The sequence below is a fragment of the Cylas formicarius genome, unplaced genomic scaffold, assembly GCF_029955315.1.
Source record: "Cylas formicarius isolate icCylForm1 unplaced genomic scaffold, icCylForm1.1 PGA_scaffold_1__22_contigs__length_36826433, whole genome shotgun sequence".
Classification (NCBI taxonomy): Eukaryota; Metazoa; Arthropoda; class Insecta; order Coleoptera; family Brentidae; genus Cylas; species Cylas formicarius.
Window position 1 is genome coordinate 14,980,586 of NW_026844264.1, and position 15,496 is coordinate 14,996,081.

Below are 15,496 nucleotides of genomic sequence, written 5' to 3' on the forward strand. Positions count from 1 at the left end.
TTCGACGGTCCCCTTAAGCTTCATTTAACTCGAACCGGGGTACCCTTAAGCTGTGCTTCATTGGCCAAAAGGCATGGTAAGCCACTCCCATTTCAGTCCCTCTTGCTCGAGCTAAACGAAAAACGAAAACAGTGGCAGGGATTCAGTATCAATCGGAACATATAAGTGGCACAACGCTTGTCTAAGGAAACTCGTCAATATTGTGAACCGCGAAAAAATTACATTACTTCGATGCATTCCACGTCGATTTTTTCGTTTGGTTCTATGTACGAACCGCCTAGGCAGAGATTTATTGTAAAAATGCCCAGGGTAGTGCCAGATCAAAAGTCCAAATTTGAAAGTGACGAATTGTTCCGACGACTCAGCCGAGAGAGTGAGGTATATAGAGGAAAAAAACCTTTCTGATTTTGTTTCCGTGTTTGTCCCCAAAAATTTTTTTTGGCCAGTTACTTTTTTGTTCCCCATTGAACTGTTTTTTAAACATGGATATTCCATACCGCGATCTATCTAGCAGTTTGCAGTTTCTTTCCAGCTGAATTTTGAACCTCTTGTCAGTTCGCTCGTGTTTTGATTTGGTGCATTCATTTATAGGTGCGTTTTACTGGATGCAGGGACAGGCCACAAGAAGAAAGAACATTGAGGTTTCAAAGAGCATGTCGAGAAGGTCACACAGAGATCGCCTTTGCCTCGACGGGCACCAATTTGCAGCTAGTGTTTGCTCCACCTTCTACTGGCCAAAGGTCTGAATGCGACTTCGAAAAAGAATCCGGTAAAGTAAGTCGTAAATTATTTGATAGTCTTGATTGATTAACGATATTAGGTAATAAAAAAATGAACTTTTTAAAATTTGATTTACATCTCTAATAAATAATAATTTATAGTTTAAAATTATTGGTTACATCGTGTAATTCCATATATTGCATATGCATATGGGGCTTATCCTTTTTGTTTTACACGTCACGCATGGGTAGCTATATAACAAAGTAATTAGTCTTTAATTTTCTAAAATCGATAACCTGTTTTTTAATCGTTTTTTTTATATATATTGGTAATAGCTGAAATTTTCCGTCGTTAGAATGAAATTCACCTTGAAAATTCCGTTAAGAGTAACTTTTGAAGAATGGATTTTCTAGGAAATTATAATTGAACGTCAGGTCCGTACAATAAAAACGCTTGGAGCAGAATGTTGATGTTTAATGAAATGTATTTTACTTACTGCGGGGCTGTCAATAAAATAAAAATACTCCTCATTAATAATTTATCGTCTTTCACTGTATGTTTTCTCCTTAAATAATCCTCATTGATGTTGAACATTTAGCAGAGAGGATTATATGAGTTCAACCGTATTTCCAGATGATTCAGGGCAAAATAATGTAATATTTGCAACAGACGTTTGGCTATTCTCATGCAGATGTACTCTGAAACAGCTAAAGTTTCAAACAAATGCGACGACGTTGAACAGTTTCTAATTACTGTTTACATGAACTTCTGACCAGCTCATTCTACCTGTATAAGCAACTAGAAAGCATTATTAGAGGCACTGTTATAATTTTTTGTGGTGCACGGCTTGTGGAAAACGACGCAAGAGCTACATCTAACCATAAAATCCAAAACCGGAGTTTTCTAGAAGCCGAATTATTAATTAATTATTAAAAGCAAAACATGTAATTTTAAGTGAGTCTACTGCAGAAAGCGATAACTTAAACAACAAATTTTTGCACCCAAAATTATTATCAACACAATTGTAATTCAATATTTCTTCAATTCAATATATTTTGAACTTTCAGATTAATCTATAAAAGCGCTGAAGCGTGAAATAAACCAAACGAACAATATCAATTTTAAAAATACAATGCAAACATGAACTTGATATGAAAATGCAACCATTCCCAATTTTACTTGCCATCTATAGCAATATTTTTTCCGGCAAAGTTAGGTGTGTCCAGGACCGGAGTTAAAATAATTGATGAAATATACCGAAGCTAAAGTATAAAAATATATAGTGAATATAAGTATAATAGTCATAGATTTCGTGTTTGTTGATATAGTGTGCAACAAAATTTAATCATACGATCCAGCAATATTGATCTGCAGACATTTGTTATAATATCAGAACATAAAATTTATTTTTCAATTACTCTTGCTGAGTCCACTAGGAGTGCAGGTAGTAATTTGAAATATAATTGACTTTTATTTTATAATTATTAATTTCTAAATTTCCACAATATTTCTTTTGAAATCCATGCAAATTGTTTTTTATGTTTGTAATGAAACAATTCCGAGTAATAATAGATTATGCAACAAGTGCGGTAAACGGCATTTGACTCACGAGTTTATTTGACACGAGCGGAGCGAGTGTTTAACAAACGAATGACTTAAAAAGTTTACCGAACGTGTTGCATACAACACTTTTTCTCCGACCGTTAGTTTTTGGGTACATTCTCGCAAAACACTACAAATACATTCGCTGACATGGCCGTGAGAATTGACAAACGTCAAAATTCAAGGCCTGGGAAATATCTCCGAAAACATCCGATTGCTCTCAAACCCGTGCGGTAAAATCCCGGAAATATCCGAAGTGGCTCGGATCCGTGGAAAACGAAACTGACGTGGTAAAGTGACGCTTCCCGCGCGCTAGATCGCTGTGCAATTAGGCATTTTACAGACGGGAGTAGAAAAAAGCAATTTAATATTTAAAAGTAAATTGTTTTCTTGGTGACACTTCAATAGGGGTATATTATGCAACAAGTAGGATAAACACCTCTTCAGTAACGAGTTTGTTTTGGTTGGTTTTGGTTTGCTTAATCTAGTGACTAAAGAAGTTTATCAACGTGTTAAGCTGAGTGACGTGTGACGAGAATTGACGCTGAAATACCACTACCAAAATTTACCTAAAACATCCGATTGCTTCCGAACCCATGACTAAAATACCGAAAACGTTATTTCAACTTAAACAACATCAAAATAACAAAGGCGTTTTTAAATATGTTTATGTTTGCGTTGTTGGTTGTTGGAACCTTATCAAATTTAGACGAAACGCATTAAATGTTTAGGCGTTACTGATCTATCAAGCTAAATTTATTTGTTTTTTTTTTTCTATTTCTATTTTATATTGCATCTTAATAACAGGGCTAATTGCCACTGCCGTATAACTTCGAATAAGATTTATGTCGTTCATTTACTTTTTTATTAAAATCCCGACAACTGCAAACCCTTTAAAAATGACTAGATTCGTAACGGAGGGGCATCACCTGGTTCATGCAGTCGCATCATAAAGGGTAGATGAGTTTTAATATCTCAGTAATTTGTCATCCGACGTGTTCGAAAGGGTGGTAGAAGTTAACACTCTTGTTAGTTCGCACCGAATGCGCCTTTCACTGAATTAATAAAGGACTTAATTGTTGGAGCGTTGCCTGACGGATTGAGGCAACAGCAAATTTGCACTCGCCCATTATTAACGGATACAAAATTATATATTATATATTAATTATATATTATTAATTAAAAATTATATATTTTTATTTCGGTTCGGCGAATTTATATTTAATTTATAATTTATAATGTTTACTATATTAAAAAAAATAATCTCACTTCGGAGCTAAGTTGTGACATACTTTCACTTAAAATTTTAAACACACTACAATAATTAAAATGGGCAGATATATTGTAATTTCATAAGGTATGAAGAGTCCAGTCGAGGAGATTTTCAATATCTCTAAATAGTTGAATTGTTAGTTTTTAACCATCTGTTTTGTACATGTCGCATATGCGAGGGTTACTTGAAAAGTTCCCGACCTCACCCTGAAGATGGCGGCACTAGTTACTAAAAGCCAGCGATCCTTGTACCTCTTGATAGTTACTTACCAATGTTTCAGTCATTTTGGACACGTGTTTTTTAGTTGAGAGTCGTTTGAGTCAGTCGGTGTGAGTGTTTTCGTGAAAATGGAAAAAATTGATTATAGAGCTGTTATAAAATATTTGTTTTTGGCAATACGCCTAGGCAAATTAAAGTTGAGTTGGATTCTATGTATGGAGAATTTTGGGCAGTTGAATTTAAACGTCGTCTAAAAACTGTAACTATGACAATAATATTGCTCAAGTTCATCAAATAGTGTTATACGACCATCGAATTAAAGTGAGAGAAATATGTTTGTTAGATTTTAAATCAAGATTGAGTCATGAGAAAGCTGTTTGCGCGTTGAGTGCTGCGCTAACTCACATTAGACCAAAAACGTTTTGGAATGAACTTTTCCAAGGCGCAGATCCGACTTTTGGCGCCGATTAATTACTGTAGACGAAACTTGGATACACCATTATACGCTCAAGTCAAAAATGCAGTCAAACCAGTGGACTGCGAAAACAGTAAAAACTGTTTTTTCGGCTGGGAAAGTTATAGCGACTGTTTTTTGCGATGTATCTACCTTCAAAAGGAAAAAAACCATTACAGCAGCACACTACATATCATTATTTGACGGCAATTGCGGAAAAATGGCTACATTTGGAAAAGAAAAATCCTGTTTCAATGATACCTCAGCGGTTGCCGTGGCGAAAATCCACGAATTACAGTTTGAACTGCTTAACCATCTGCCTTACTCACCAGATCTAGCTCCAAGCGACTTCTTTGGGTTCCTTTTTCTGAAAACTGCTCTCGGAGGAAAAAGACTTTAGTCAAATGAGGAGGCAATCACCTTCGTGAACAATTATTTTGCGGATAAAAAGGCTGGGTACCATTTGGACAGGTTAGAGGTATGGAACCATCCCTGGGAGAAAAAATGTCTTGTTGGTCGGAAGCTTTTCAGGTAACCCTTGTATCTTCTTAATTTTTCTTAGAACTTGCATTCTGCCAATAATGTTAAAATTGCTTTTTGACTTACCATTGAAATTTTTGGTCTTTGCTCTTGCTAATCTTTATTTCATGTCTCTATGAAATTATATTATAATGTAATGTAAATTACCTAGGTTGCCGTATAAAAAGTTTCATAATTGCCTTGAACTTTTTGCTATATTTAGTGCGAACATCTCTCAGATTTTTGGAAGAGCCGGTCCAAGCAAGAAAAAAGAACAGAAAAAATGAAGAGAAAGATTTTACATTAAAAAGAGAAAAATACGAAATGAAAAAGGAAATCATCAACAGACGGTGATATTTCAGAGGAGTTTTTGATGAGAGGCCAGAAGAAGAAAGGCCGTTTTGAAAAATATGTTATTACGATGATTATATTAGATAGCTACCCCTCAAAAATATTTCAAAATATGTGTAGAAAATTATTGTCAAAAAATGGATGAACTAACCGTTATTATCTTCGTGAGTTGGTCAAGATAGTCATTTTACACAAAAATATATATTTTTTAACCTAATTGTTTGAATATTTATCAAAATATTATTTACTACTTAAAATTTTATATATTTTAATTTTTTGTGACACCAAAATTTATTGAGTCCTTCATATACAAATTCTACGAGAAAGAAGGGAGCCCATTGGTCAGAGATTGAACAAAAGTTGAACGCCTGCATTGAAAAAAAAAACACGTGAAACTGTCCACGCCTTTTCTGAAATTAATAAAGAAGCAGATTTTGCATAATAATGGCCAAATAGGCCGTATGTAACGTATAGGGTGGAGCTGCCGGAAAAGGTCAAATGGGGAGAGAGTAGCCAGGGTGGACATAACGGGTTGTCCAAGTCTATTTTTTACTCGCCGCCAGGTGTGTGGTAGAAGCGTTGTAACTCATGTTTTCAAATTTTCGATTTTTGTTGTGCCCGATTGAATAAATTTTTTGTTTAGAGCACCCTATTTATTTTTTTAACATTAAAAATTAAAAATAAGTTAATGAACTAATTAAATTAATTAATTAAATATTTAACGAATAAGAGAAAAGTGACAGCTAAAGTTTGATTCGTTGAGTCGCCATTTTATTATTGAATTCAAGCAACGCTATAGTAGTTAGATTTGTAGATACACAGCCCTAAAATTTGACCTCACTTTTGGCGCACAAATTCGTTTCCAAATTCGAATTCCATACGAATGAAAAAAAAAATCCATATGTAACCGATTGGGACGCACATAATTAGAGTTAAAAAACACAAACATCGATAGTTCCACAAATTTATATAAATTGTGAAATTGTTATAATTTCCTTAAAATTGCAAAACCCACCAACTTACAACCATCTCTTACTTAGGTTTTCTGTCACGTATGGTTGAAAAAGCTTCAATATAGAGGCGAAACGTCTCAAATAAGAATAGTCTCTTTTCCCGATGGAATAATCAAATACATAATCCACATCAAAATCAAAATTAATAATTTGTATTTTTAAAATGTTGTTGGCTTACATATCTCTTTTAATTTTTAAATTTTATTGATGTAGTTTTGGTTAGTTCATAAGGTGGTCCTTTCAACCCGTGCGTTAACTCAAATGTCACAAAGTTTAAATTTTACAAAAGACTGATTAGAATATCCCTGGAATACGTGTGGCTAAAGTCGTTTTTAAAAGTCTCTGTGTATTTTCATAACGCAATTTGACTAGCCCAAACGCGAAAATTCAGCTTTGCGGAAATTATTGGAATCGATATTTCATTTATTTATATATATTATATTATATGTTTATATATTATACTACTATTTACACTATAGATAAGTCTTAAAAGTCCAGCGAATTGATGTTCCCTGTTGTATCTTAAAATATATTCAGTTAGCCATTAAGTCAAATGCTTAATCCAAAGTAATTTCTTACTTTGGAATGACATGATGTCAAAAATTCTAAGTGATTTTTTTCAAAACTTTAGCTTCCGACCGTTACATTTACTACGTACCCCCGTTTGCGATTGGGATGAATAAAACAAACATTAGAAAGGTCAGGCTATCCGGAAACAAAGCATGACAAATGGACAACAAGTTCTATAATAGATTTAAAACGGGCCGTCATTAATATTTCAAAAACAGTTTGTTAAAAAATGACCCTTTGTTAATGAGGGTATCGTGCCCCCTAAACATTTTAATATCGCGCTTTAACAAAAGGGGGCCCCGTCCTAAACAATAGCGGGGTCGTAATTTTATGCGTCGCAAATGGACACGGTAACACATGTTTCTTTTTTGCTCGGCATCTTTGAACTGAGGCGTTTTTTCTTAAAGTAGTTAGACTAGACACATTATCTGTTAATTTGTTAGCTTGAACTGTTTAAAACTGACGGGTGTGAGAAAGGCGAAAAAAATAAAAGAAATAATTAAAACTACTCTCGTCACTGAGAGAAAAATAAATTAATGTACTAATAAAGAAAAGTTTTCTCCATATTTCCAAAAGAATCAAAAATAACTTAACGTATTGTACAGTGTGGGCGTAATTAGAGTGTTTTGACAAATTTAATGGAAAGCTCCATGACGATATCCTCACTATCTACCGAGATACAGAGCGTTTTTCAATTTTCAAACATTTTAAAAACCGTCCGGTAACCGGTAACTTTTTTTATTAACTAAAATTTGTGGATAAAAACATTATTGGTGCACTTTTCAATTTTTTTTCATTTACAAGCAAACACGCAAAAAAAAACAGTTTTCTAGTCCCTTCTGTAGAATCCCTAATTATACACTATATCTATCGTGCTAAAAATCGCAGTCACTTCGAACATATCCGAGATATTACCGCACGGGTTTTGGGAGCAATCGGATGTGCCAAATAAACTTGTGACTTAAATGCCATTTACCACACTTGTTTCATAATAATATAATATAATTAGTGTGCAAAATTAATTTTAACACCTTTAAAACCAATTTATTGTTTGAGTTTTTTTTATTTGTATTGCAATGTTTATTGGTTTGTTTATTATATAAAAATAATTATGTTTGTAAGTAAAGTATATAAATTCAGGGTCTTTCGTGAGTAATCCAAAATATTAAAATTAAATATTGCATTCTTAGACTACCACGGTTAGTTATATTATTCTTAAAACCTCGCTGTGATGGTTTTAACTTTAATCGTAGCTATATATATACACGGCCAACTGCTACATTAATGGAAAAACGAGAACTCGAAAAACAAACAGTGAATGTGTTAGTGCTGTATTGCAGAAATGTACCCAAAAATAATCGTCGTAGTTTGCATCACGTTTATAAGCTTCATGAGTCGCTCGTATATCAAATGGTGTTAAACGACCGTCGAGAGTTTATGAAAATGTCCAAAGAACGTATTTGACATATTTTGATTCAAGATTTAGGCATGAGAAAGCGTTGGGTGCCAAGTTTACTCAGGTTAGAGCAGAAACGTGTTGGAAAGAACCGAACGAACGTTTTCAACGCTCTGTTTGCGCTGCATAGGCTCAATAAATCCGAGTTTTGGCGCGGATTAATTACTGTAGATGAAACTTGGATACACCATTATACTCCCGAATCAAAAAACAATCAACAAGCAAAAACTGTTTATTCGGTTGGCAAAGTGATGGCGACCGTTTTTTGGGATAGCTATGGTGTCATCTTAATCGATTATCTTCAAAAAGGAAAAACTATTACATGAGCATACTACGCATCATTAATTGACAAGCTGAGGACAGAAATTGCGGAAAAACGGCCACATTTTCAAAATAAATCCTGTTTCACCAATACAACCTCATACCTCAGCTGTTGTCATGGCGAAAATACATGAATTACGGTTTGAACTGCTTGATCATCCGCCTTACTCACCAGATCTAGCTCCAAACGGCTCATGTGAATACTGCGTTCAGAGGAAAAAGATTTTCGTCAAATGAGGAAGGGATCCCCTTCGTGAAGATTTATTTTGCGGAGAAAAACGCTGGGTACTATTTGGACGGGCTAGAGAGATGGGAGCATCGCCAGGGGAAGTGTATAGAGTTACAAGGAGACTAGATAGAAAAATAAAAAACAAATTTTAAGATAAAACATCTCGAAATCATTGTTAGGTAGGGAACTTTTCGAGTTACACTCGTATATCTCCGTCGGATAAGAAGATATCGTTATTTACTAACAACCAAGCGCATGTAAGTAGATTTTGCTCTACCTTGTGCAGAAATAGATATTGAATATTTGCAATTCTTTATATAATGTCACGACGGAAGGCAAAAAATATCCCATCGGGCAATCATTCAATTATTCACATTCGAACGCCCTCTCGGCGTGTGGGGCCAACTCGTTTTCGGTGTGTAAGGGTGAGTTTTAGAACAAAAACGAAATATCTCTGTGGGCATGACCGATCGCCGTGGGGGCACTTTTCATTTCCAGCAACCCTTTGCGATCGATCGTAACATTATTTTATGTTTCCAACTTGCACGTACAGAAAAGGCGTGCGAAAATTATGTCATTATTAAGTTTTTTCGCGCGACATCTGGGATACCCGTCGTCGAAGGGGGTACCCCGTTTAGAACCCCGCGGGACGCACGCAAAGCACCTTTGTGTATTTGTTATTATTCGATCTGTCAAAATTAATATAGTTAACAGCCCTTCACGTCGAAATGTGACTTACGATTTGCATGACTATATAAATATCGGTACCTATAATGCTTCTAGGCTAAAGGGTAAAATAGATAAGTGAAATATTTATGGCAAAAAGAGAAATCACATTCGTGAAGAGGAAAAAGTGGCAGAAATATGTCAGCAATTTTTCTTCTCGTGTTTACCTTTTTTTTGGCATTATTATTGTGTATAAATATTTAATTTTTGGTTTCCACTTTCAACTTTAGAGCTCGACAAAATATTTAATTTAGCAACAAAGACCCTCAACTGAAAAATTGATATTAAAGAAAAAATAATAAGGAAGATTTATTTAAGATTTAAGATTAAGATTAAGATGGAGGATTAATGTATTTGTTTTATATCTTTACGTATTTTATAGGAATTTTTTCCAGTAGGTATTTCTAAATATATTTTTAGTGATTTAATAAAATATCAATCAATACTGTTATAGACTTTTTCATCAAATCGAAGTAGCAGAAATAGTTGGCTATTTGGACGCTATGTTTTTGTTGATCTCCAAATTTTGTAATTAAATTTATTTGACCCGAAGTTAATATATTAAAGACGACTTCTGCGCCGTTAGATTTATGAGCAAGATTTCCAATAACAAGCAAAATTTTACCCATCTTAAGTCTTTCAGAAAAAGAATGAAATATTGTATGGGGAATATTACAGGTGACAAAACTTCAAAATAAATAAGAACTAAAAGTTCAGATTTTCACGAAATCATATATTATGACATGACAATTGTTACGACAACACCGTGTCTTTATCAAATGTTTAAAATACCAAATAGCCAAGAAACCAATTTCAGCTTCTTTCAAAAATTGAACTGAGGTGGCTTTTACTTGATGAAAATCCATTTATCAAAATAAATAAGAACTATAAGTTCAGATTTTCACGAAATTATATATTATGACATGACAATTGTTTCGACAACACCAACACATTTGATAAAGACACGGTGTTATAATATATAATTTCGTGAAAATCTGAACTTTTAGTTCTTATTTATTTTGATAAATGGATTTTCATCAAGTAAAAGCCACCTCAGTTCAATTTTTGACAAAACTTCAATATTAACTAATTAATTTAAATGAAAACTAAAAAAATAAACTCCTTCGCATTGAAAATAGAAAATGCAATTAATATTTCGAAATTAAAAGGTTGCATTCGATTTAAACGTGTCACACTGTGTACATTTAGTAACAAATTTAATTATCATTATTGTTTAATAAATACCATCGTCACGTAAGCTTCTGAGAAAATGAATCTTGCTGGTGAATTACACCAGTTAGGAAAGTCCTGCTTACATAACGAAAGGAATATTCCTCGCACATACGATAATTGGACGGAAACGGTGGTACCTGTAGATGGTAATACTGTTCCAGCAATCTGCTGGAATTATTTAGTGAGTTGGAAAACAAGCACGTAAATGCTTTCACACTCATATTAGCATTGCGTACACGTGTATATCTTACCATCGGAGTACCCAATAAAACAAAAATAAACGGGATTTTCCTATACCATTCATTACTCATTCGTTTTTTATTGCGTACGTTCGACCTTGACAGAGAACTTGTGTAGGTCACCTTTGAAATCTCTTAGCTACATGTGCCGGTAATGCTGTTAATCAATTATGGATCTCTTTAAACAATTATATCCGCAGAATATTAATAAGTCCCGTGAATCATTTTATATTCTCCCTTACATTACACATATGACGGATAGTTTGTTCTGATTTGTTCTGCTGAGGTCTGATAAATCACTATTTAAATAAATAAATAAACTATAATAACATATTATGTATAAAAGCCCCTTTGGTCACGAGTGGAGCGGATGTTACTTTCACACAGTTGACTACGTGTATAAAAATGATTCCGGTAATTTAGAGTAGGGGGCAGAAAAATATGTTTATAATTAGACGTAGCATTAGAACTTAAGAGTATCACAAAAACGGTTTGAAATAAATACTGCTTTGGTTATTTTATACATTTACAACGTACATTAAAATTTCTTTCATTTTGGTTTTGCCGTGACCATAAAACACATATTTAATGGATGCAATTTCTAACTATAGTAATAAAAGGTGCCTAAATCGTAACAATTCCGAACCATGTGTGAGAATTGTCTTGTATTAAAATTTTTAAAATTAATGAAAACTTTACTGTAAAAGCGTTTACTCACATGGCAACAATATTCCCTGCACAATTAACCGCGGTAGGTCACTTCCGGATGTAACAAATAACGTCAACGGTCTATAAATTACGTTCCTTCGTTCAGTTTTGTCTAATCGTCGTTACACGTGTTGTTTGTATTTGTGATGAAACATTTTTGACACAGTTTGAATTAGCAGGTCAAGAAAGCAAGAATTGCACACCATTGCTAAAAATTGAAACAATATATGTAGAGCAGAAAAGCTAAGTAATCGAAGTACCTATGCTAAAAATATAAGTATTTTAAAGTATGTCGTATTGATTTTTTACGGCAATTATCGAAAATTGCCTACGGCTATAAAATATCTGACTTGTGGGTATTGTATGACATAGCATCAGGAACGGACTATTAAGGTGTTTTAAAAATATAAAGACTAAATATAATAGAAAATACGATGAATTTTTAGATTCTTTATAAAAAATATATCATCAAAGTTGAGAAAATTTCAGAATCCGAAAATGAGTAGACATGAAGTACTAATTATATTATTAACTCAGTTTTTTACAAATAATCTAAAAATGTACAGGGTGTTCTATTTACAATCTCAATGTTGATAACAGCAGTTTACAATTGGGACAGTCTATAGACAAAACAAATGAATACCGAAGAATATCAGTTTGAACCCTGCAAATGTTGTATAACAGAAAACTAAATGAAATATTACAATTAAAGTTTTCGGGTTTTGTAAATTATTTGTTAATCCACCTGTGAAAAGTTAATTTTAGTAGCAGTCTGCATCTAACATTTACAAATTTTATCCTATTTAACCGACCCCGTATCTTTAATGGTTTAAAAGTTAGCCATACAATTTCATTTCATCCTGTACACCAACTAGTGTTTTTGTGGGACACTGAAAAAGCTGTTACAACGTATCAACAGCATTACAATTGGCGCCAGTTTGAGTAACAAGGAGGCACTTGGGAGAAATTAAAATACCTGCCAGTAGATCAACAATTCTTCTTAAGGTGCTTGTCCGCTACGAACATTGGCGATTATTCTCGCTATGATAATTTTGTTGATTGCAATCCAGAACAGTTGTGTGGAAGACTTGCCAAACCATGCTCGAAGATTGGCCAGCCAAGAGTCTCCTGCGTTGTAGTGCACTTAACACTTTAGGAGTATCTTCTTTATTTCCAGTGAGATCAATAATACAAAAAGACAAACTCGGCAAAGAAGGAACACTTCTTTGGAATTTGAAAAGATATACATACTTTTTAGAAATTGGACAAAGTGGAAAAAAATGAAATAAAGATATTAAATTGAAATATCCAAATTCTGTACATTAGTTTGTTTAGTTTTGGTTAGTTCTGAATTCTTAAAAAACGTGTTCTTGTTATTAAAATTGTTGTTTTTTTTTTGTTGCCCTAGGACTATAGACTTATAATGCTGAATGACTGAAAACAATTTGAAGCTAGCTATAATTTTTTGCTAGTTAAGGTTAGGGTTATCTAAAAGAAGTGTTACTACAGCACGAAAGTCCTCTTACAAAAATTTTTCTTTTTCAGGTTCATATTAGATCGTCTTTCATAATGAACGGGGTTAGCGTCAGATGGCGTGGTTGGATAGACCTTAAACGATTGGATGGTTCTGGATGTCTTGAGTTCGACGAAGAAAGAGCTTCTCAAGAAGACGCAAACCTTAAGAAGGCAATGGAAATATACAACCAAAAAGTGCGGCACCTTGAATCTAAAGACATGGGTTACAGGCAAGACCGAGGACAAAACATGGGATTACACAACCACAGTGCCGTACCCGTTCAAAGGCCGTACATGAAAATGTTTTAATATTCAATATACGTTCGTTATCGTCCAACAAAAGCGACAAAAATATTGTTTAAATATTATTCACACGTTGTTTTGTAGATATAAATGTATATAGGCAATATAGATAATTGTACAAATCGAATACAAACATTGGGCTAAATAAATGTAACGATCTAGTTGTTTTAAAATATACGTGCATTACTTAGTTGGCGAGTTTTAATTTATTCTATCGGCAAAAAAGGAAAAACACAAAAAGCAGCCAGGAAAGCAAGAACTACAGTTTCCCTTTTTTTTATTTCGCAGCTTTTAACGTCAAATTTGTTAGTGGTACTTTTATTACTCTCACTGGTTCTAAATTTTAAAAAGATTAGAAAAAGTCAACTATTACGCTTTTTTCGAGGGCTACTACATTACCTAAGTAATCGCAACTATTATTAAAAAGACATATTTACTGGTCTATCTATAATCTAGTCCCTTTCTACCCGTAGGATGTAAAGGTGACATTTCTGCGTACAATTTAACTATCGATAAAAAGTTTCTAGTCTTTTCTATTTAGTGCCAAGTTTTTAGCTTCTAGCAATGTTCCTCCCCTCTTTTTCAAAATCTTTCCCAATGTGCCCACGTTTCTCTGGGTCTTCCTCTTTTCCGTTTTCCCTGCATTTTATTCTGCCAAACTCTTTTAAATGGTACAGTGCTGCCCAACCTCTGTAAATGACCCCACCAGCCAAGTTGTTTCTTTTCAATGAATTCTTGTTTCATTTTAGTTTCCTTAGAAATTTCCTTTTATTTATGAGTCCCTTACTCAATGCATATTATACCTTATTTGCCTTTTCTATTATATTATTTAATTCTGTGTCCTGTCCTCCTGTTTCTTCGAACATAATTCCCAAGTACTGGAAGCTACTAACTAGTTCTACTAGTGTCCCACGTATTCTCACCTCTAATTTCTCTTTTCCGTTTGACACTGCCTTAACTTTGGTTTTATTTATGTTCATTTTCATTCCGTTTTTTGTTAGTAACTGATCCCAATTATTTAGATTTTGATCGTTGATCGATGATCGTTATATCATCGGCGAAGACACATTCCGATATGTTAATACGCTCTAGATGTCAGTATCCAACGTAAAGATTTTTTGATCGCTGTTCTGCCATTCTACTTAGATCGTCCATATAAGTTATGAATAATAAAGGGCTCAAACTACCCCCCTGTTCTTTTTGTGTTATAAATGCCTTTGATCTCATGTTCTTACTTATTAAGCAATTTCTTATATTTACTGGTATATGAGATTATCAGAAATTGAACCAGGACGGACTAAAGAAAATTTACATTGATAAATAATATGTTATTTTATAGTCATACACTTTCATTTATGGGGATATTAATAAATATAAAAAGTACTCCGTCATGGATCCCTTCACCAATGTGGGGCTCGATTGATTCATTCTAACGAAAAGCAAACATTTGAAGTGTCTGTAAGAAGACAAGGCCTATATCGATTTCTTCGGATTAAAAAATAGCGGGCAAACAAAGAAAGCGTACAAAGGTTTAATATTTAATTTAATAACTTAAACGTTATTAAATTTATATTCGTCAAAAAGCAACAGATTAAGACGCTTCACCTTTTATTTTCAATCATTGTTTAAAAAACGTAGCTGATATTTGTTACCTGCTTCGTGTTATTTTTTTTATATATGTATTTTTTATATATATTTTTGAAAAAAAATCTTTCATAAAATTATTTTGTAACCACTTGCAACGATGGTCCGGACTACCAGAGCTTTTTTTTACCGTTTCTACACAAAAATAATCGCGACATATATAATAGAAACTTCTTGCACCCCGTATAAAATATCATAATTTTTATTTTGATTTTAACAATCTTATTTTTTGTACAATCATTTTTTGGAAGTATAGACATACCGTCTTAAGAAGTATTTATGATGTATGTTGATGTATCGAACTTGGTGAGGTTTCGCCAATTATTCTGTTGGCTTCTTCAGCGCTCCTTCAGATTCAGTTAAGCTCTGAAGAAGCCAACAGGAGGATAAATCAGCGCGTT

The 15,496-nt window shown here is 33.6% G+C and overlaps 1 protein-coding gene across 1 annotated transcript; it reads left to right on the plus strand.

The window, feature by feature from the left end:
- Positions 1-141: 141 nt before the first annotated feature.
- On the plus strand, positions 142-13,635 carry LOC132696941 (protein big brother-like). Its single transcript, XM_060662098.1, has 3 exons — positions 142-378; positions 592-774; positions 13,179-13,635. The coding sequence occupies exons 1-3, from the start codon at positions 232-234 to the stop codon at positions 13,455-13,457; spliced, it is 609 nt and encodes a 202-aa protein (XP_060518081.1). The 5' UTR covers positions 142-231; the 3' UTR covers positions 13,458-13,635.
- Positions 13,636-15,496: the final 1,861 nt, after the last annotated feature.